This window comes from Bactrocera neohumeralis, unplaced genomic scaffold, assembly GCF_024586455.1.
Source record: "Bactrocera neohumeralis isolate Rockhampton unplaced genomic scaffold, APGP_CSIRO_Bneo_wtdbg2-racon-allhic-juicebox.fasta_v2 cluster11, whole genome shotgun sequence".
NCBI lineage: Eukaryota > Metazoa > Arthropoda > Insecta > Diptera > Tephritidae > Bactrocera > Bactrocera neohumeralis.
In genome coordinates this window covers 7,128,488-7,152,930 of record NW_026089624.1, presented here as the reverse complement: position 1 = coordinate 7,152,930, position 24,443 = coordinate 7,128,488, and the positions used below count along the sequence as shown (strand labels likewise).

At 37.8% G+C, this 24,443-nt stretch overlaps 1 protein-coding gene across 2 annotated transcripts in view; it reads right to left on the bottom strand.

Moving 5' to 3' along the window:
• Positions 1-13,554: 13,554 nt before the first annotated feature.
• LOC126765668 (uncharacterized) overlaps positions 13,555-24,443 on the bottom strand; it is a 528,704-nt gene continuing 517,815 nt past the window's right edge. The window contains exons 11-12 of one of the 2 annotated variants that reach the window (XR_007668512.1): positions 14,097-14,445; positions 13,555-14,040 (exon numbers count right to left, since the gene is read on the bottom strand). Coding sequence is in view for 1 of the 2 variants with exons in the window: in XM_050483270.1 (XP_050339227.1) it covers positions 18,860-18,933 (74 nt within the window). In the remaining variant the exon portion in view is untranslated. Of the gene's footprint in view, positions 14,041-14,096; positions 14,446-18,753; positions 18,934-24,443 lie in introns of those variants that run through there. The other variant, XM_050483270.1, reaches the window with a different exon arrangement.

Genomic DNA, 24,443 nt, shown 5'->3' with positions numbered 1-24,443 from the left:
CACCAAACTATCTCATTAGCAAGTAAGCAAACATTGTAAATGCACTATCAATACAACAAACCAAATGTATCTAAACAAACATATATCTATAAACAAACCTAAACAAATAATATAATCTGTATCTAACAAAATATCAACTAGTAATAAGTAAACATACTAGTTAGTATAAATAGAAGTAAGATTATGAAAAATAGGCAGTAAGAATTATGGCAAAGGCAACACAAAAATAAGTGTACTGCCCAAATAAATATAATTTCTTTTACTCATAACAAACGACAGTTTGTTAACTGGGGGCTCAACCAGTCTTAAAGCCATTTTTATCCTGCGGTAACGGATAAAATAAAATTTAAAAGCAAATTCCACGGGAAGTAGGACTTCCACACACCAGGTTCTGAAAAAGCGGACAGACGGCAGATCCTGAAACACTGGATAGCGGCAACCACAAAAAATAACATAAAACCAACGTCTCGAAAAAGCGGATCTGAAAAGTTCCTGAAAAATTGGAAGCAGCACGGACAAGTCTTAGACGAAAGATCACCGAGCTGGAATCTCATAAAAAGAGACAGAGGCTATTTAATATGAATCGTCCTTTATTCAACGCCAATCCAAAGATGTCTGCGCAGGAAGTAGCAAGCCTCAAGGCTCAAATTGCGACCTTAACTGCATCTCTAACAGAAAACCGAGAAAGGGTGGGTACCCTAGAGCATGGTCTGCAATCGAATATAAGGACTATCGAATAGCTCGATGATTGCAAGCCAAATATCGCCTACGTATCGCAGATCAACCTAGATGTCTTCAAGTCGTTACCAGACTTCACGGGCAACAGAAATCAGTACAGATCCTGGAGGAAACGTGCGTGCACGCACATGGAGAACATAAAAGAATATGCCACAACCCCAACATATTACACTGCACTCTCGATACTGCATTAAAAAATTCAAGGAGAGGCAGCCGACATATTAATTAACCACAACACAAAGTTCAATTTTTACTCGATAATAAATCGACTGGACTACACTTATGCAGACCAGAGGCCTTTATATGTGTTGTTGACGTGTAACACTAGTATACTTACTTGATACACTTGTAGTATACTTATTCCAAATAAAACCACTTTCTTTCACACTGTATTAATTTTCACTTCAATTTTGTATTTTTTCTTTCTATTTGTATAACAAGTTAATTACAATTATACAATTTATATTTGTTCTAACAATTTATGTAATTATTTTCTTTTTATTTTTGTACTTTTAGTCACACACTGACACTGCGGCGAACTCCCGAACTCACGTCACAACGTCACTTTGGCGGGAAGTCACAAATGAGGAAAAATGCGGAGATTGCGGTTAGAAATAAATGTATCGTTGCGGGTCGACCGACTTGCTTTGCGGATCAAACGAAAAAGAGAGTGATCCCGTTCGGATCTATCCCTTTTGTTAGTTTGGGTGGTGAATATTAAATTAATCCGAGTCGTCTCGCTAATGATCGTGTGGTTGTTGTATTGTAATAGTGAGCGGTGTAAGGTACTGTATTTGATGTGTGTGTGTGTAGTGGTGTGTGCTGAACTGTTGTGTGATGAGGTGTGTGACGCGACGTGATGTGATGTGATGTGATGTGTGATGAGGGGTTGTGATGTTGCAGAATGCTCTTGCTCATGTGAACATCCCGGCCCCCCTAGGCGAATTAATCGGCTAGGAGCCTTTGTAGCTGTTGGAGTGTACTGAGTACCGCGCTCAACCCTGTTGAGCGTCGTTGTTGCTGGCGATGAGCGTGGCGTGGCGGAGATGGCCGCGTACGTCTTGTGGGTGGTTGGGTGCGTCGTCGTCGCCGGAGAGGATCGCTGCGTGGTCTAGTACGGGAGTTGGTGTGATTGGCTCGTGTGGGAAATCGATGAAACAGAGTGTGGTGCGGCCTGTGGCAATATTGACAGGCACCGTCAGCCCAGCACTCTATGGTGGCGTGGTCATCTGCCAGACAGGTCATGCAATGCCCGTGAGCCCTTGCAACCTGTTGTCGTTGAGCGGGCTTCATACTTTGGAAGATGGTGCATCGTTTTAGAACGTGTGGGCGATGGCACAGGCTGCAACAGGGAGGCCCCTGTGGCTCTACTAGCTGCTCTTCTCCTACTTCTCTGACGGCTGCGGCGGATGGCGGGGGGCGCATAACATTGGCCCTTGGAGCGGCAACGGGTGCAGCCGACGCTTTGGGTGCATTGCTTTCGGACCTTACGGTGTTGGAGGTGGTTGGGGTCTCCTCTATGTCCATTTCTATGGGAATATAAGATTGCATTACATTGATTTTATTTATAATGTTATGATGTAGTTGTTGTAGCTACATATCTATACATATGTAAATGTATAATAAGTTGATCTTCAACGCGCTTGGTTGAATTTATTTTTATGTACGGATTATAAAGCGGGTTATTTTCAAATTAGCGGAATTATTTTATTATTTTTCGATTAATTTTGCGAGTTATTTTGCGGTTTTGGTTGAAGTTGTTCTTCGCCGTTTGGAAGAAAGCACAGTTTGGTAACTGGTCGAGTTAATATGCCGGTTTGTGTTCGAACATCGACTACTCGTATGTGACCGTCTGATCCTCGATGAACCTTTTCAATGCGGCCTAGTCGCCATTCTGTTGGAGGAAGGCATTCGTCCTGTATGATGACGCATTCTCCTGCATTGGCTTCCTTCTGGGCCGTTTTCCATCGATATCTCTTATGGAGATCTTTGAGATAGTCTTCCTTCCATCTGTGGCTGAATTCGTGATGGAGAATCTTGATTTTTTCCCATCGATTTATTAAAGTGAGTGAGTCTCCTTCTGTCTCAGGTATGGCGAGAAGAGGAGCTCCTCTGAGGAAATGACCTGGTGTAAGAGCTGTGAAATCGGAGGGATCTTGCGAGAGTGGTGATATAGGTCTTGAATTTAATACGGCTTCAATACGAGTGAGTAGTGTAGTAAACTCCTCATAATTGAATTTATGATTACCAGCCGTTTTCTTTAAATGGGACTTAAAGCTTTTTACTGCTGATTCCCAAAGTCCGCCCATGTGTGGAGAACATGGAGGTATAAATTGCCAATCGATCCCTTGGGGTGCATATTTGTTAACTATTTCAGGGAGACTTCTTTCATGAAGTTTATAAACTCTTTCTCTGTTGCTCTTTGGGCTCCGACAAAGTTTTTCCCATTATCGCTCATTATTTTTGAAGGAAATCCGCGTCGTCCGACAAAGCGTGCAAATGCTGCAAGAAAAGCCGCAGTAGTCAGATCTGAACAAAGCTCGAGGTGTACTGCCTTTGTCGTAAAACATACAAAGACAGCCACATACCCTTTTCTAAATGAAGAAGACCTTAACATGGAGGCCTTTATCTGGAAAGGTCCAGCAAAATCAACCCCAGTGATGGTAAAGGGTAGAGCATAGTTGCAGCGTTCAGGTGGTAAAGCTGCCATGATCTGCGTACGCATTTTGTGTTTGTACATGGTACATGGTTTACACATGAAAAATCGTCCTTTTGATTTGTGGCTTTAGTCGCGGTATATAAAATTCTTGACGGACCATTTGTTGCATTAAGCGATGCTCACCATGCAGTGTAAGATGGGGCAGATATGCTAGAAATAGGTAAGTAAAACGGGATTTCTCTGGAATAATGATGGGATGTCGTTCGTTATAACTAAGGCTGGAGTTCGCCAATCTTCCATTTGCCCTTATTAATCCCTTAGAATCCAAGAATGGATTTAAGACGAGAAGTGAGCTTCCCTTTTCGAGAGGTCGCTTTTCGAGCAACTTTGATTTCTCTTTGCTGAAATAGCGAGTTTGTGTATATAATATTAGACTGACCTTGGCATGTTGCAAGTCGGAATGCGTTAGTTGTACGCAAGGATCATTTGGTGCTCCTTTCATTTTTAGTTTAAGTCTTTGAATGAATTTGTGCATGTAAGCGACTACTCTTAGTGCTCTAGCAAATGACGAAAATCGATGGAGAATATCATCCTCTTCTTGAGTGATATGAAAATTTTCAATTTTCCGACTTTCCGGCGGTATTATATTACGAGCGGGAGACTTTGGCCAGAATTCTTGTGATTCTGTTAGCCATGTTGGACCATTCCACCAGAGTGTAGTGCTGGTGAGGTGCAATGGCTTGCAACCTCTTGTCCCAAGATCCGCTGGGTTATCTGCACTTGCAACATGTTGCCATTTTGCTGGGCCAACCAGGTCTAAAATTTGGGATATTCGGTTAGACACATAGGTCTTCCAGCAATAGGGTGGTTTTTCTAACCATGCTAAAACTATCTCTGAGTCTGACCAAAGATACATTTTATGATCGTTGAATTTGAGATGGGTTTGGACTATGGAAATTAATTTTGCTAATAGAAGAGCACCATTCAGTTCAAGGCGTGGCAGACTGAGTGTCTTCAAAGGTGCAACTTTGGCTTTGGCTACCAAGAGGTGTGAAGATATTTTATTATCGTACTGAGTGCGTACGTACACTGTTGCGCAATACGCCTTTTCAGAGGCATCACAGAAACCGTGTAATTCTGTGTTAATGTTAGGGGTGAAATTTACCCATCGAGGGATTCGAATTTCAGATATAGTATGTAAATTGTTAGCAAATTGAACCCATTTCGCTAAACGTAAAGGTTTTACCTGTTCATCCCATTCAGTGCCGTCTTGCCACAATTCTTGAATGAGGATTTTTGCTTGAATCATTATTGGCGAAAGCCATCCTGCGGCGTCGAAAAGTTTTGCCACCGAGGAAAGTATTTGGCGTTTTGTAATGGCGGACATTGCAGATATTGACTCAATTGTATATGAGAATTGATCTGTTATCGCATTCCATTGAATTCCTAGAGTTTTAGTTGTACTAGCCTTTTCAAATTTAAGGAAGTCTGTATCTAATAAGTCTTCTTTTTTAATGTTTTTTATTATATCAGGGTGATTTGAAGTAATTTTCTTTAAGGGGAATCCCGCTGAATTTAGTGCTTTGATCACTTGAGATAGTGATTCGCACGCTAAGGACAGACTGTGGCTACCTGATAGTATGTCGTCCACGTATGTTTGTGTTTGCAACACAGAAGATGCTAAAGGCAAATTTGTTGCATTTGTTTTTGCCACTTCATGTAGTGTCCTGATCGCCAAATAGGGTGCGCAATTGATGCCAAAGGTGACGGTTTTAAGTTTATAGTCGCTGATTGGACTATTACTTGATTTGCGGAAGACTATACGCTGGAAATCTTGGTCATCTTCATGTACTAGAATTTGTCTGTACATTTTTTCTACATCCCCATTGAAAACGTATTTAAACATGCGCCAATTTAGAATTAGCAACATGAGATCAGGTTGTAATGTTGGCCCTGTGTATAGTACATCATTGAGTGATTTGCCTGAGCTCGTACACTTTGAGGCATTGAAAACCACTCGTACTTTTGTTGTAATTTTATCAGGTCTTATTACCCCATGATGTGGCAGATAAAAAGATAAATATCTACCTTTAGATACTTTTTCATATGGTACAGCTTCTTCCATATGATTGAGGCCAAGATATTCGTCCATCACATTATCGTATGCCGATTTAAGCTCACTTTTCTTAATCAGGCTTTTTTCCAGGCTTAGAAATTGCTGGACTGCTGATATTCTAGAGTGGCCTAGAGCTATGGTTTCAGGGAAGGTTGGTTTGAAAGGTAATCGCACAACATAACGACCATGTTCATTTCTTGTTGTTGTGGATTTGTAATAGGCTTCGCATGCCTGGTCTTCTTCTGAAAGCTGGGTAATTTGGGGTAATTCTTCTATTTCCCAAAATTTTTTAAGTTGATTATTTAAAAATTCGTTTGAAATATTTTCCACTTGTGTGGTGAAAGAATTTATTTTTTCAGGGACTTGGCCACTTATAATCCACCCAAAGATTGTATTTTGGGCTAACAATTTATTGGAGATTTTCTCAATACCTTCAAGAATTATTTGAGGTATTAAGTCACTGCCTAATAATATGTCGATTTGTGATGGGGTATGACAATTGGGATCTGCTAATTTAAGATGTGAGCATTTTTCCCAGTGTATTTTATTTACTTCATAGCTTGGAAGCAAATTTGTGAGTTGCGGTAGAACGATGGCTTGCGCATCTATTCTAATATCCGCATTTGGAGATACTATCGTAATTGGGCATATTTTATTCGAATTTTGGATAATTCTTCCGCCCATTCCCGAGATTTGGAAATTTGAATGTTTTATTGGCAATTTGAGCCGATTTTGAGCTTTTGATGATATAAAGGATCTTTGAGATCCTTGATCTATTAGTGCTCTTAGTTTGAATAAATCACCCTTATGTGCTATGGTGATGACCGCAGTGGGTAAAAGTATTTTGCTTTCATTTTCTGAATGAAGCGCTTGAATTTTTGCTGCTTTAGAGCAACATGGTTGTTCTTCCCTTTTTTCGGGATTTGAGATTTCGGGATTATCACTTTTGGTTGTAGTGACTAACCCGGTGGTTTTATGAAATTGATTTTGCTTCATATTTTGAAAGTTCGTAATATGAAGCAGTGAGTGATGTCTTCGTTGACAGTACACACAATTAAATTTGCATTTGGAAACTTGCGCAATAATTAAATTTATATATATATATATTTTTTTTTTTTTTATATATACATATATCAAATTAATATATGGAACGGACTCACATTATTTTCCGCCAGGGGTTTTGGGTTTTTTTTTTTTTTTACTTATCCCCTTTTTCGTCCCTGTGTCTATATCGTCTATAAATCTGTATGTATGTATGTCCAGCGCTGTCCCTTTTGCTTAGGTTTCTTCCTCCTTGTTGTTCGTTTGCGTAGTCTCCTGCTGGCTTGTGTATATATGTTTATATGTTTGTTAATTTGTGTGATTAAAACGCGCCCGTTTTTGATTTTAGGATTTTTTTTTTTTTTTTTTTTTAATATATATTTATGTATTTGTTAATTTATTTGTGGTTATAACGCGCCCGCTTTTGATTTTAGGTTTTATGTTTGATAAATTTTGTTGTTTTAATACCGCGTCCGTTTTAATGTTGGTAGGTTTTTTGTTGTGTTTTCACTCACTGTACAATTTCTGTTTCTTTTCTGTATCTTTTTCCTTCACTTCAGTTCACTTTCCTTTTGTTTTTTTTTTGTGTGTTCAACTTGTGTGATCGTTCTTTCCGTGTTTTTTTTTTTTTTTTTTTTTTTTTCACCGTGACTTTGTATATTCTGTGTTCACTTTAATATATGTATATACATGTATATATTTTTTCGTTGTACTTAGGTGCCTTTCGGAAAGGCTCGAAGGACCATTTGTTGACGTGTAACACTAGTATACTTACTTGATACACTTGTAGTATACTTATTCCAAATAAAACCACTTTCTTTCACACTGTATTAATTTTCACTTCAATTTTGTATTTTTTCTTTCTATTTGTATAACAAGTTAATTACAATTATACAATTTATATTTGTTCTAACAATTTATGTAATTATTTTCTTTTTATTTTTGTACTTTTTGTCACACACTGACACTGCGGCGAACTCCCGAACTCACGTCACAACGTCACTTTGGCGGGAAGTCACAAATGAGGAAAAATGCGGAGATTGCGGTTAGAAATAAATGTATCGTTGCGGGTCGACCGACTTGCTTTGCGGATCAAACGAAAAAGAGAGTGATCCCGTTCGGATCTATCCCTTTTGTTAGTTTGGGTGGTGAATATTAAATTAATCCGAGTCGTCTCGCTAATGATCGTGTGGTTGTTGTATTGTAATAGTGAGCGGTGTAAGGTACTGTGTTTGATGTGTGTGTGTGTAGTGGTGTGTGCTGAACTGTTGTGTGATGAGGTGTGTGACGCGACGTGATGTGATGTGATGTGATGTGTGATGAGGGGTTGTGATGTTGCAGAATGCTCTTGCTCATGTGAACATGTGTTACTGGTTGAGATGAAAAAAATAATACAAGGAAAATTTAAGCTGCCAGAATTTCATTGTGAAGTCAGCAAGGCATTGAATCTTGTCCTAACTAAAATCGAGATGGACAGCTCCGATGAATCTCCAAAAATGCAACAATACGCGACTCAAGAAGCAATCAGAACATTCATACTTGGCTTGAATAGCAAGTATACCAGCGGCACCCTCTACAGCCACAATCCAAAGGACTTAGAAACCGCCTACGCTATCGCTTGCACTATAAGCCATGACAACGTGAATTGCCAATTTGATGCTATGCAGTACAACAACCAGAGACAGTACAACAACCAGAGACAATACAACAACATGCAACATCAACTAAACAGAAGTTACCACAATGATCAGCGAAGATACAAGCCAAACGTGCAAGTGCAATATACCCAAAGTGCATCACCGCAGCAGTGCCAACCAATGGACGTAGATTCCTCACGCCAATACAGAAGACCAACCAACTTCAACGCCGCACCTATACAAAACTATGACCGCCAAATGCAAGGATTATCTCCAAACAACCCATTTCGAGGAGACCCACAGAAGAGGCACCAAAATCCTTCATCACGCAACTACGTCGCACCACAGAAGATGCAACGTGTAAACCAAAGATATGAAGAAGAACTAGACTCTCTTGCCCCACAACAAAGCGACGATGATTACAAGACAGGCTCTGTTTTTTTAGGCGAGTGAATGAACTGCCGTGTCTGCAACGCCACTGCAGGGTTACAGGCAAAGAAGTAAATATTCTTATCGAGAGTATATATTTTTGTCGGGGCGTGGAAACAGTATATACTACTACTCTTAAATTTCTTGGTTTAATATTCGATAAGAGACTTACTTTTAAGGTGTTGTTATTGTTTCATTCATATTTCTTCTCTCATCAATATTACAAGAGCTCTAATTTTATCTAAGACTAATTATGGTATCTACGGCAACATAAGGGGGTATTCTGGTCTAGAAAATAAAAAAAATCGATTTTTTTTTACATTTTCAAAGATTAACTATTCAAGAATATGTGTACAAGAGGATTTTTCAAAATTCAAATTATTTTCGGAGATATAGGCATTTTTCTCACCCAGCATCCAAATTTGTTCGGCCGGAGACACCGCTTACGGGATTATAGCCGATTTAACAACAGCGCGCCAATCGTTTCTTCTTTTCGCTACGCGCGCCAATTGGATATTCCAAGCGAAGCCAGGTCCTTCTCCACTTGGTCCTTCCAACGGAGTGGGGGTCTTCCTCTTCCTCTGCTTCCCTCGGCGGGTACTGCATCGAATACTTTCAGAGCTGGAGTGCTTTCATCCATCCGGACAACATGACCTAGCCAGCGTAGCCGCTGTCTTTTAATTCGTTGAACTATGTCAATGTCGCCGTATATCTCGTACAGCTCATCGTTCCATCGAATGCGATATTCGCCGTGGCCAATACGCAAAGGACCAAAAATCTTTAGCAGAATTTTTCTCTCGAAAACTCGTAACGTCGACTCATCGGTTGTTGTCATCGCCCAAGCCTCTGCACCATATAGCAGGACGGGAATTATGAGCGACTTATAGAGTTTGGTTTTTGTTCGTCGAGAGAGGACTTTGCTTTTCAATTGCCTACTCAGTCCGAAGTAGCACCTGTTGGCAAGAGTTATCCTGCGCTGGATTTCTAGGCTGACATTGTTGGTGGTGTTTACGCTGGTTCCAAGATAGACGAAATTATCTACGACTTCAACGTTATGACTGTCAACAGTGACGTGAGAGCCTAGTCGATGTAGTATAGTTTGATGACAGCAGATATTTCGTTTTGCCCTCGTTCACTGCCAGACCCATTTTCTGTGCTTCCTTGTCCAGCCTCGAGAAAGCAGAACTAACGGCGCGGGTGTTGAGGCCGATGATATCAATATCATCGGCATACGCCAGCAGCTGTACACTCTTATAGAAGATGGTACCTTCTCTATTTGGTTCTGCAGCTCGAACTATTTTCTCCAAAAGCAGGTTGAAGAAGTCGCACGATAGGGAGTCGGCTTGTCTGAATCCTCGTTTGGTATCGAACGGCTCGGAGAGGTCCTTCCCGATTCTGACAGAGCTTTTCGTGCTGCTCAACGTCAGTTTACACAGCCGTATTAGTTTTGCGGGGATACCAAATTCAGATATCGCGGCATAAAGGCAGCTCCTTTTCGTGCTGTCGAAAGCAGTTTTGAAATCGACGAAGAGGTGGTGTGTGTCGATTCTTCTTTCACGGGTCTTTTCTAAGATTTGGCGCATGGTGAATATCTGGTCGGTTGTTGATTTTCCAGGTCTGAAGCCACACCGATAAGGTCCAATCAGCTTGTTGACGGTGGGCTTTAATCTTTCACACAATACGCTCGATAGAACCTTAAATGCGATGTTGAGCAGGCTAATCCCACGGTAGTTGGCGCAGATTGTGGGGTCTCCTTTTTTATGGATTGGGCATAGCACACTTAAATTCCAATCGTTGGGCATGCTTTCGTCCGACCATATTTTACAAAGAAGCTGATGCATGCTCCTTATCAGTTCTTCGCCGCCGTGTTTGAATAGCTCGGCCGGCAATCCGTCGGCCCCTGCCGCTTTGTTGTACTTCAGGCGGGCAATTGCTATTCGAACTTCTTCATGGTCACGTAATGGAACGTCTGCTCCATCGCCATCGATTGGGGAATCGGGTTCGCCTTCTCCTGGCGTTGTGCGTTCACTGCCATTCAGCAGGCTGGAGAAGTGTTCCCTCCATAATTTAAGTATGCTCTGGGCATCGGTCACTAGATTACCTTTGGGGGTTCTACAAGAGTATGCTCCGGTCTTGAAACCTTCTGTAAGCCGCCGCATTTTTTCGTAGAATTTTCGAGCATTACCCCTGTCGGCCAGCTTATCAAGCTCTTCGTACTCACGCATTTCAGCCTCTTTCTTTTTCTGTCTGCAAATGCGTCTCGCTTCCCTTTTCAACTCTCGGTATCTATCCCATCCCACACGTGTTGTGGTCGATCGTAACGTTGCGAGGTAGGCAGCCTGTTTTCTCTCCGCTGCGACACGGCACTCCTCGTCGTACCAGCTGTTCTTTTGCACTTTCCGAAACCAATGGCTTCGGTTGCAGCTGTACGTAAGGAATTTGAAATGCCGTCCCACAGTTCCCTTATACCGAGTTGTTGACGAGTGCTCTCAGAGAGCAGGAGTGCAGGCCGAGTAGAAAATCGTTCGGCTGTCTGTTGTGATTGCAGCTTCTCGACGTCGAACCTTCCTTGTCACAGAGGCGGGTGCGAATCTTGGCTCCAACAAGATAGTGGTCCGAGTCGATGTTGGGACCTCGGAGCGCACGCACATCTAAAACACTGGAGACGTGTCTTCCGTCTATAACAACATGATCGAACTGGTTGGTGGTTTTTCGATCCGGAGACAGCCAGGTGGCTTGATGAATCTTTTTATGCTGGAATCTAGTAGTACAGATAACCATATTTCGAGCCCCGGCGAAGTCAATCAGCCTCAACCCATTTGGGGATGTTTCGTCGTGGAGGCTGAATTTACCGACCGTAGTGCCAAAGATACCTTCTTTGCCCACCCTGGCGTTAAAGTCGCCAAGCACGATTTTGACATCGTGGCGGGGGCAGCTCTCATAAGTGCGCTCCAAGCACTCCTAAAAGGCATCTTTGGTCACATCGTCCTTCTCTTCCGTCGGGGCGTGGGCGCAAATCAGCGATGTGTTGGAAGAACCTCGCTTTGATCCGGATTGTGGCTAGACGCTCATTCGCCGGAGGGAATGATAGTACTCGGCGACGGAGTCTCTCTCCCGTCACGAATCCAACACCAAACTTGCGCTCCTTTATATGGCCACTGTAGTAAATGTCACAAGGACCTACTCGTGTCTGTCCTTGTCCCGTCCATCGCATTTCTTGGACGGCGGTGTTGTCAATCTTTATTTTCGCGAGGACATCAACCAGCTGAGCAGCGGCACCTTCCCAATTAAGGGTCCGGACATTCCAGGTGCATGCCCTCAATTCGTAGTCCTTATTTCGTTTGCCATGGTCGTCATCAAAAGAAGGGTTTCTCATCCCAAACCCAGCGCACAACCCTGCGGAGGGGATGTTTCGCCTTCTCACATTAGCTCGCCTTCGAACGGGTGTTCTTAGGCTACGCAGAGGATACTTGGTCAAAGACCGGAAGTAGTGAGCTGCTTGAGCCATATGTAAAAGAATCGTTTCTGGCCACTCACAAGTGAATGGCGATCAGAGAACTTTCCTCACTTGCGTGAACTTCTACACATGACTCCATCCTCCAGGACTATACGCGAAACTTTAAACGCGTTTTTCTCAAAACTGACTTTTTCGGAACGATATCCACGATTTCTCAGGTTCTACTGGACCGAATTACTTGAAATTTGTATAGAGTCTTCTTTATAGGCTTGTCTATGGTTGGAAATAGCCCCATCCCCAAATTTTTGTTTTTATTATTTTTGAAAAATTCGAAATAGTCAGAAAAGTTTCAGGCAGTCGCCATTTTTGAAAAAAATTTTTTTTTCACTTTTCCGTACTTCCGGCCATTGCGACATTATTCTAGATTAATAATTTTTTTTGTTTCAGATAACTAGGAGGGTTGAAATCATGGGTATGGTCACGTGGAAATTTTTAGAGACACCCCACTTCGTCAGCTCATAATTTTTGAAATTTTTTACTTTGTTTAGTTTTTAATTTTTTTCTGAACTCTTCTAAAATTAACAAATAACTAATAAAAAAATGGGTAGTAGTAGTAGATAGATATTAATTGCCTTTTTTTTACGACACTTTAAAAATTACTTGAAATTCATGCTTCTAGACCGGAATACCCCCATAAAGCAAATCTTTGCACCATATCAAAGTTTGTTCAAGGAACTCATTGTGCAACACTACGTAGATTGGAAACTCATTTTTATTGATGCTGAGGCTGACTTCTACACGTCTTTTGCTATTGTTGATAACGTTGGAAATACGTTAAAAGCTGTACATCTCCCCAATTACTGCTCAGCATACACCGCAGAGGCAGCAGCCATCTATAATTAATATGTACTGATAGCAATTTTACAATCTCAGCTCTCCTAAATGCATCCAACAAATTCTACATCATTGCGCAAATTAGAAACATACTAATGATAACACAAACATAAAAATTATGTAGATCCCTTGATATGCCAGTATTACAGGAAATGAATGGGCCGATCAAAACGTCAAATTGGCGGCAAAATAGCCATTGATTGTTTTCGACCACATCGAAAAAAATATAATACATTTAATCGCTCCAAAACAAAAAGCCATACAAGTTGCAACACCACTACGCCACCTTCAACCAAGAGGGGAAAAAACTGCTTATCCACCATCAGACATAAAGGACTTTGTTCGCCTTCGTTTTGGTCATACCTCATCCATTTACTAAATGGAAATAGAATTTCACCCTGTCTATATTGTAACTCGTCGTCCTTAACCATAATACATCTACCAGATGAATGTCCCTTCCTCAACTCAGCAGGAGCCAGTATCTTTCAGAATAATAAAGCTCTTGATTTATTAAAAATAGTATCTGTTGTAAACATCACTAAAATATCCGAATTCTTATATCGTACAAAGTTAAAGAAATATATTTAAGTTATCCTTCCTTTTTAAATTTATTTATAACATACATATAATTTTTAGTCCATGAAAACATATTGCTTGTAAATAATTCTTACATGGAAGGTTCCATCTTTATTATTTAAGTTATTTATGATTAGTCGTGAGCTGAAAGCCCCTGAAGTTAGTGCTCCTTTTATTCTGTATAATAATAATTGTATTACTATTTTACATATAATAAATAAATAATAAAAATACGTGCATCGTGAACGCCACCATCAAAGCCTAACACCAAGTGTCTTATTTGCAATCTATAATCGCACACGGCTTGTGCCTTAACGGAGTAGAAGTGCTTTGGTGAAAAGTGCGCTTCTGGATCTTGTGTAGGATTTCCGCCAATGGAATTTTGGTACCATCCACGTATCCTACGCAGCTAAATAACTCGCTCTAAATTTCGGAAACGAGCCTTTAGCGTTTCCAATACCAATACCGCACTGAAGATGCGTTCAGTGAAATTCTAAAATAATGTCAATGTATGTTAATGCATATTGCGGAAAACTGAAGAATTCTGACCTGAATGATACCAGCATCACTGATTCCAACTCTTTGAAAGACTAGCTCCGCTAGAACTTAAGCGATGCAACACAATTGCTGGTTGGGTTTCAGTTGGAAATTGTTTTCACGATCGAGTTTGGTTGAAAAGATCGTCTTCCTTTATTAGATCCAAAATAGCATCGAAAGTTTTCCAAGTGAAACGTATGTATGATCTTCTTTCATCAAGTTCATAAGATTTCATTTAAAAAGACCCTGCATTTCGGTACACTATTTTGAATAAATGGTACCATGTACCTGCATTCTTCACCTAAAGCCACTATATGCATTGGGTCCTCAATTATTTCATCTTCTTTATTTTTAGCCCATTCTGCAAACAAAAAATTTAATCGTTTAAAATAAAAACAAATTAATTTAAATACATACCATTGTCTTCGCAAAAGAATTCAATAAGCATTAAATAATTTAAGGCTGCTAATTCTAATAACTTTAAAAGTTTTTGCTTCTCACTAATTTTTGGCATTATTATTTGTTATAAATGAAAAACAGCTGAGTTATAGCAATATCGCCACAGAGCGGTCATTTTACTCATGTTGCCATTTTGCCGCTTTGCTATTTTTATATACAAGTAAGTGCCACATTAAATGAGTAGCATGAGTAAGTTTGCACAATAAGTTATATTTATTGGTATTAAACAATTTTTAACATCCTGCATCCGAGCAGAAATGTTCATATCTATGTATTACTATGTTCGGACCGACAACGAAAACATGTTTTCGTGGGAAAAACTGGTTTTCGTACGAAAACTCCTGTTTTCGTCCATGTAAAATCTGTCAAACCAAAACACAGTTTTCACTGAAAACTACTTGAAAACTTACATTCCACTCACTATAATCGGTGCCTGCTCTAGTTAAATCGATGTTTTTGCAAGATATATTTTGCCAGCCCTAAATTGTCACTTGATATTTGTTTACATTCCACATACAGAAACAGCTGTCGTTTGATATTCTCATATTAGGGGTGAAGAAATTGCAGAATTTTCCTTTTGGTGCAACGGCACAACAACAAACACACGCAGAAAATTATTTGCAATGGCTATAAATATGTCAGACCAAAACCCACGTTTATTTTCGTGCCATCATATATCACTAGATTCTGCTCTCTTGGCCTTGCATATTTCGGTATAGGATTTTTACATTTTGTGTCATTGTGCAATCTTGCAAGAGCAAGAGAATGCCGCTATTGATAGTTGTCAGTGAAAACTTATCGAAAACACACATTGTCGGTCCGAACGGTTTAGATTCCACAACATGCAAATGTGTTTTCAAAATGTTTTCAATGTCGGTTCGAACCAGAGATCTGCAAGGAGTTACTTGAATTTGGTGTTAACTTGTACAACATCAATGTATGTATGACTTGTTACTTGAAAAACGTCAAACATACAAGTCGCAACTTGCTTGTTCCATTTCATACCTAATCAACACAGTGATCATGTTTGCTTGTTCGAATCATACACATGTACAGTTTGAAACGATTCAAATCGTTGCATGTACAGTCGAGGCTTGTTCTGTACAAATGACTTGTTGGATTCTTACCAACTCATGACAACGAAAACAGTTCGATATCATTCCAGTGTTTTTATTGCAATATTCTGACGTGCCCAAAGTATGTCTAATACTATTGACAATATTTCTGAAAAACTTAGAAGTGGTATTCTAAGAAAATCATTAAAAAGAAAAGGACGTGGTGAAGTGTGGTCAGTTTTTTGCGAACTTCAAGATGGTAGTGGATGCACTGTTAATGAATTTGTATGCTGCCGTAAATGGGAAGCCATCTTTCGGCATAATGGAATGCAAGCATCTAACTTACGCCGTCATAAGTGCTTCATAAGGAAAACCCAAGAAATTCCCTGTGTACAAGTAGGGCAAGAACAAAAAAAGGATAAATCCAAAATATATACAAAAAAGAACACAATTTGCAAGTAATTTTGATGCCATGGAATGGTGGGAAAGCAATAAAATTGAGTTTCCAACTCTTTCTAGCTTCGCGTTTAAAATATTATCAATTCCAGCTAGCAGTGCAGCCAGTGTGCGCACTTTTTCACTTGCAGGTAATATAATAGTAGAGAAACACAATCGCCTAGCTCCTAAGATTGTGTATAATATCTTATTTTTAAATTCTGTTTTAAAAAATGAAAATAACTAAGCAAATAATATGGGAAGAAAATGTTCTTGTCCAAATAATACGCACATATGTATTTATATGGTAATATTCTGCATTTACATATATACGCATTTCTTATTTAACACTTATCAATATATTTATATAAACAATAATTTCCAAAATTAAATAAACAAAAAGGTTGAATGAGCATGAGAAACCAAAAACTTTACAAAAGTTTTATTTTATTATTATTATTTTCATCCATAAATTGTATCACATACCTTCTAACTATGTATGTATACAGATTAATATGAATTGAAAGTACGTACATCGAACAAGTCATACGTACTTTTCTGCTTAATGTTCAACTCATTGATGTGTACATTTCTTTCGAACAGAATCATTGATGCGTATATTTAACACAAGCTGTCCTATCGAACAGCTTGGTATGAAACATACATGGCTTGGCTTGTTTGTCTTAGAGGAGTGCAACTCATACCTATGAATTGCTTTACAATGTGCTGGCTTGAAGCTTGAAAAAGTTACTTGTTGCAGATCTCTGGTTCGAACATAGTATATGCAATATTAGAACTTCACTTTTATGCACTATGGAATACTTTTGTGGTTTTTACAAGTGAACATTTTTAACCCTTAGCCACCTAACGTCGGTCACAGTGACTCTACCGTTTTTTATTTTTTAAATATTCCCGTTATTATGCAAGCTGCGCAGTTGTCCGTCTATGTACTTTTTCTTTTCTCTCGTCAGTTCGTTTTGTGCAATCAGGCAGTCAACGCGTGTACCAATTCAAAAACTAGAGGTAAAACATTTTTGCTTGCGGTCATTGTGACCGACGTTAGGTGTTTATGGAATTTTAGTGCCGATAATTTTTTTGTGGTTTTATAGAGTTATTATGTTTTCGCATGATCAAAACATCGGTAGATGGCTGCAAGAGTTGGACTCGGAGTCGGAGTTTGAAGGAAGTTGCAATGAATTACCAAATGAAGACTGCAGTGACATAAAAGACGCTCCTGTAGATTATGTAATTAATGGCGAATGTCAGCCAGATTCGGAAATAGAACTAAATGAGTCAGAACAATCGCGTGAGAAAGAAAACGCGATCGAGTATTCGTCTTCTGACGACGATATACCACTGGCAAGGTATAGGAGCTATTTCGGTAAGAACCGGTTTCGTTGGTCTGCTTTTCCCGCGATTTCAAGGTAGAGAACTGCGCAGCATAACATTGTACGAGACGTACCTGGTCTCAAACCTCTCTTCAGAGATGTGTTGCACAGAAATACAAAACCCCTAGATGTGTGCAGGTTCAAAATTGTTTAAATGAGTTAAGCATCCCCCCACTCTACCTGGGAAAAACTGGCGCACCCTAGCAAGACAGCATAATACACCACATCCGATGGCGCCATCCACTTACATCACCACACTACGCCAACACAACTCACCACACCTGTACCCAATCAACAAAAAGAATGGACAACAGGACAGGAGGTACAATTCGATCTTCACAGGCCGCAGAGCAACTTTCACCCATTGACATTCGCTACCAAGTCCCGCATAGACACTGCCGCGTCGATACCTACACCATTCTACCGCAATTTTCTACTTTTTGAATTCGATCACGAGCAGCGTCAAATCATATTCGGCATTGGAGTCTTGCCGTACCGCTTGTTAACATTTTATTTTTAAATAAAACTATAATATTTATAATATTTAAATTTATAAATTCGTTGTTTTACATTATTAAAATAAAAACAAAACTTATAATACAATAAATATTGTATACATCTATTCATGGTCCTTCGAGCCTTAACGAAAGGCACGTTCGGATTTCTACAGAGAAACCAATATAAACAAAAATTGTGGTAGCAGAAACTAATCAAAGTGCGACAATAAAGGTGAAAAATAACATAAAAATGCCGTGAAAAAATCCAAACAAATACAAATTACGACACAGGAATATACATACAAACATGCATACATACATAAATATGTGTATATAAGTCTACGATTACATGGGGCAACTTTAGTTGCTAATTCTCGGGCGATTCTCTTTTGCTGTCGCCCATTACCTTCACACGAGCAACTTGTGTTGCGCAACTCTGCTCGAGTTTTTTTCTCATTCTCTTTCACTTTACTTTAACCCATTGTCGCTTCTTTTTCCTTATAGGTATTTGGGCCACTTTATCACATATGTATATTAATCAGCTCTGTCAATTAAGAAATACATTTTATTTATTAAAACAAAGATATATCACCCTTTTTACTATCGTCTGAATCAATTTGTATGGCTTCCTTCATACATTTCACAATATTTTTAATTAATTCGATTTTTTCGTCATACTCCAATTTCTAAAATATTTATATTATATTATGTATATTTGTATACATATTTGCAAATTACTTACCAAAAGATGAAATTAAATTTTTTAAATATATTCAAAATATTAATTTCAAAAAAATATACGCAAATGCAACTATGTACTACGAAAGAGAGAACACGAATGCCGAAAAACGTCGCAGCGAACTGTTACGAATAAGAACACAAAGCGAGTTGCTGAACACTGGAAACTCGGCGCGATTCTCCTCTCCTCGTCGCCCCCTCGCCTATAAACTAAGAGTTGCCGCAACAAAAGTTGCCGTGTGTAATAAGGCTCTAACAAAAAACAACCAAACGAGTGCTGTGAAAGAACAGAAATAAAACAAACAGATACATAAATATATGAAAAAAGATCAGTAACGCGCAAATATAAATATATACACATATATATACATATGTATGTATATGTATTACTTTTTATTTACTGGCATTTCGCAAAAAATAAAAAGAGGCGACAAAAAGTGACAATTGTGAAAACACAAAAATAAAACACTAACTCACCATTATAGAAACAAATACAATACAGTGTAGTGGTACAAGGAAAAGAAAAATATATATACATACAAACAAATCTATGCACAAATTATTTCAAACATATGTGTACACATATTAAAAGTGCGAGTTAAATACAAAACAAACAAAAAAACAACAAAAATAGTGTTAACAAACTAAACACAAAAGTTCAATGAAGTGACAAAAACGAAAACAAAGTGTCATTATAAAATAAAACAAAACAAAGTGCAGTGGTACGAAAAAAAAAACAATAAAAAAAAACAAAGCTGGGGTGACAAGAACATAAACTTACAAAGCCAAAACATACAACATTTTACAAACACAAAAAACACACAAACCGGGCGCGAAACCCTAAAATAAAAATATATAAATACAACAAACATTCGGGCGCGAACTTAAAACATAAACTTACATACAAACAACAATACGCACAAGAAGTCAGGCAGCTGGAAGACCGTGGAAGAAGACAAAAGGAATTGGCAAGAAAAGGGGCATATGCATACATACATACGTTAACCCCAAATCAAAGTGAGCGTATTAATTTCATTTCATATTTAATATATGCTTAAATGTACATACATATGTATAGTACGGTTTTCCTAGTTAAAACTTAGCGAAAATCGGTACCCAAACTGGTTTAATTTACGGCTTACTTACTGGCCATCTGATATTAAAAAAATTCCAGATCTGCTTGACTTTTTTGTAATTAATGGTATTCCTACGAGCTGCCTTGCAATCTTTGACTCAAATGATCTTAGCTCTGATCATTCGCCTATAATATTAAACTACAATAATTTCATGCACTCCTATACTAAAAGAAGAGGAATTTTTTCTAAATCCACAGATGTCGACCTTTTTCAAAAAGAGCTAGAACAAAACGCTAATTTGAATCTAAATATTAGTCTCAAAACATTTGAAGAACTGGATGAAGCTGTTGAAAATTTTAATATAGCGATTCACGAAGCAGCAATCTTGTCAACCCCTCAATGTAGGCAGGAGCTAAACCAAAATAGCAGCATTATACTCACAATAGAGATCAGAAAATTAATACAAACAAAAAGAACTATAAGAAAAAGGTGGCAAATCAGTAGGAATCGAAATGATAAAACTGCCCTCAATAAAATAACCAAAGAGCTTAAACAACGTTTATTTGAATTTAAAAACGATTGTATACAAAACTATTTAAAATCTTTAGGCACAAAAAATGATGACTTCTCGTTGTGGAAAGCCACCAAATATATTAAACGCCCAACCCTTAAAAATTCCCTGATCAAAAACTTAAATGGTGAATGGTGTCGCTCTGACCTTTCAAAAGCTGATGCATTCGCTATGCACTTAACGAAAATTTTCCAACCTTTTAATCTTTGTACTGCAACAGATAATGATGACATAACGAATTCTTAGTTAGTCCCTGTCAAATGGATTTGCCCATCGAACCTTTCCATTCACACGAAATCGCTAACCAAATAATGATACTCAGCAACAATAAAGCACCCGGCTATGATCAAATTAATGCAAAAGTTTTAAAATCCTTGCCAGACGCAACACTCAAATATATAACACTTCTATTTAACGCAGTACTTCGTTTACAATACTTTCCTCTTCAATGGAAGTGCTCAGAAATTATTATGATACAAAAACCGAACAAGCCAGAAAGTGAAATGAAGTCGTATAGGCCAATAAGTTTACTGCCAACGCTCTCCAAAGTATTTGAAAAAATACTTCTTGGAAGACTACTGCCTGAGCTAGAAAAACGATCTATCATTCCCGAACACCAGTTCGGTTTTCGTTAAAATCACGGAACACCAGAGCAATGCCATCGTATTGTTAATACTATTCGAAATGCACTAGAATCTAAACAGTACTGCTCTGCTGTTTTTCTCGATATTCAACAGGCTTTTGATCGTGTTTGGCACACTGGGCTCATGTACAAACTCAAAAAACTATTACCTGCTCCATTTTTTCTATTGCTTAAATCTTATCTGAATGATAGATTTTTCTACGTCAAAGTTCGGGAAGAGCGATCAAATATTTATAGAATTGAGGCAGGAATCCCACAAGGTAGCGTGTTAGGCCCAGTTTTGTATACAATATACACAAGTGATATTCCTTTGTTGGATAACGTACTAACTGCCACATATGCAGATGACACAGCAATTTTAGCATGCGGCCCTTGTGCAATTGAAGCTTCGATTATGGTACAAGAAGTAGTTAGAAGGATTGATGTTTGGCTCAAAAAGTGGAATATTGCAGTGAACACAGACAAATCTGTGCACGTCACCTTCACCTTGAGAAAAGGTAATTGTCCAAGTATTTTTCTGAATAATTCTGAGATACCATCTAAAAGCGAAGTTAAGTACCTAGGCTTGCATCTGGACAGAAGACTGACCTGGAAATTGTACATTCAAACTAAGAGAAAACAATTAAATCTGAAGCTTAAAAGAATGAACTGGCTTTTAGGGGAGAAATCAGAACTAAGTATAGAAAACAAATTACTACTTTACAAAACTATGCTTAAACCTATTTGGACGTACGGCATCCAGCTGTGGGGTACAGCAAGTACTTCAAACATCGAAATTCTCGAAAGATTTCAAAATATTGCACTTAGGAAAATTTTAAATGCACCCTGGTTTGTGTCAAATAAAACAATCATTAAGGATACAGGTTTAGCTTTAGTTAAAAATGAAATCAAAAGATTCAGTACAAATTATTTTAATAGATTGAGTTATCATACTAACCCAGTTGCAATAGCCCTATTAGATGACTCAAACGAAATTAACCGTCTTAAACGGCTTCATATATTAGATTTGCCATATAGAAAATAAGCTGTTTATAAGTATGTACATATGTATATCTTATTATATGCACTTCTGTATATTAGTTCTGTACTCACTGGAGTACAGCAACTTAGGTTAAGTTAATGTAGTATTACACAATTTGCTTATTGTCCTCGGACAGATTGTAAATAAAGGAAATCTAAAAAAAAAAAAAAAAAAAAATTACGGCTTACGATACTGTAAAATTCAAATTACCGCATTTTACATGTGTATCTAGTACATGTGTATATAATCTATATCATTACATGTACACATACATGTATATATTCTTAAATATATATATACTTACTTTGGTCCAAATTCAACAAACCAAAAATTCAAATATCTATGACAAATTTCCGGCAGTACCCCTTGTGCTTAATAAAGTAATAAGCAGGACTGCATACAAAAATTGAGAAGGACATATTTGAAAATATAAACTAAAAAATAAAAACATATTTACAAAGTGCATATTTACATATAAACGAGTGCACCTTTTTTTCAATTCCTTTCACGCGCTCTCTCTCCAGAGCGAACATAAAACAAGCAGAATTGTGCACAAAAAGCAATTGATCTCTCTAACGAGCTCTCAATTGCTTACGAACAAGGCATAATCAAAAACACACAAACAATTCGTGCATACAGAAAAGTAAACACTTTTGTAAATTCGCAAAATATTATTAATTCTTTCGATTTTAATGAAAAATTTTAGTGAAGCGATTGAATATTGTTGAGTGAAAAGATTTGAATCATTTCTAAAGAAATAAACCGGTCTATTGATAATAAAATTGTCTATTAAGTTGTGATTCAAATGAAGAAGACGTTTCTTGTGTTGTATATAAATATATAGTACATAAGTATATTATAAGTTCAGATGTATCAGATGTATGAAATTATGATAAAAGAATTGTGAAATTTTTAATTTAGTATTAAATATATCATTTCTTTTGCAAAATAACACCCATTTTTTGGCAACTTTTAAATCGGCCGGAAAACTGAAAAAACTCGTTTTCGATCCTTTAATTGCATAGTAATTATTACAACAAGCCACTGCACATTTCATTTTAAAAAATTTATATATTTATGCTTAGAAATTAAAATAAATACAACAGTACACTTACACTGGTTTTCTTCATTTGAACAATTTCCACACATGCTACTCTATTTATTGTGGATGTGCCTAAAACTAATTATATACATATTTTCTCGCAACAATATTCTAAACATTCCACTGAAATTTTTCCTGCAAAGACGAATGAATTAATATTATTTTGGGAATTTCAAAATATGTTTACTTTTCTGTTTACAATTTGTATGCATTTCTATGCTTGTTCTTCTCAAGGCAAAACTGTTACGTCACGAAATTGTTGAACAATGTATTTGTTTTTGTAAGAACTGTCATGAGCTAAACCGAAAAAAACTAACTGTAAACTAGTGTCGTAATCTTGTATTCTATCATTCTTGTAAGCAACTTCATACGCACATACAAACATACATATAAGTCCAAGTATTAGGGTGTACCTAAATAAAATATTATACGGACATCAAATATTTTAATAAATAAATATAAGATAAATAAAAAACGCGGTTTTTAATAGCAATTAACAATTCAAATAAATACAAAGCGATATTAATAAAAATACGTTGTGCTAATATTATCCGAAATAACAAACTCTTATGTAAATAATAAGAGTATTTCATTTTCTATACTTTATCGCTTCACATAGATACTATAAATCAGTTTACTCTGAGAAAAATTTTAATACACAATATAATAAAAATGGTTAATAACGGAAAAAATCATAATACACCTGCAGCAGCTATACGCTCAAAACAGGCTATTAAATTCATTTCAGAAAGTGACAGTTTAACAAGATACTGCACTAGATTTGCTTCTTCACCGATTCACGAAAACTCGGAATCGTTATTAGAAGTAAAAGGCCAAAATCTTAAAAATTTTTGGACTCGATTCCAAACGGCTCATGACGCCATTGTAGATTCTGACAATTCAGATCTACCACAAAATTTTAAATCATCGGCTTACGATATTTACGAAAACCTCTTAGACCAATATGAAGAAACGAAAGCTATGATCTCCGATCAATTTAAGCTAATAAAAGCAATTGCACCTACTCCCCACAGTAGAGTAGAGCTGCCACAAATGCAACAATATCAAGAGGCAAGTTCAGGAATCCACCTCGAGCTGCCCGCATGTGACACAGAAACCTTTTACGGAGGTTATGAAGAATGGCCGTCCTTCCGGGACATGTTCACGGCCGTGTACATAAACCATCCTCAATTATCACATGCGCAAAAATTGTATCACCTCAGATACAAAACTAAAGGTCAAGCAGGCGAAATAGTCAAACAGTTCGCATTAAATGACGACAATTTCAATTTGGCTTGGGAAGCTCTAAAAGCTAGATATTAAAACAACAGAATACTGGTCGATAAGAAAGTAACGACACTAATGAACTTGCCA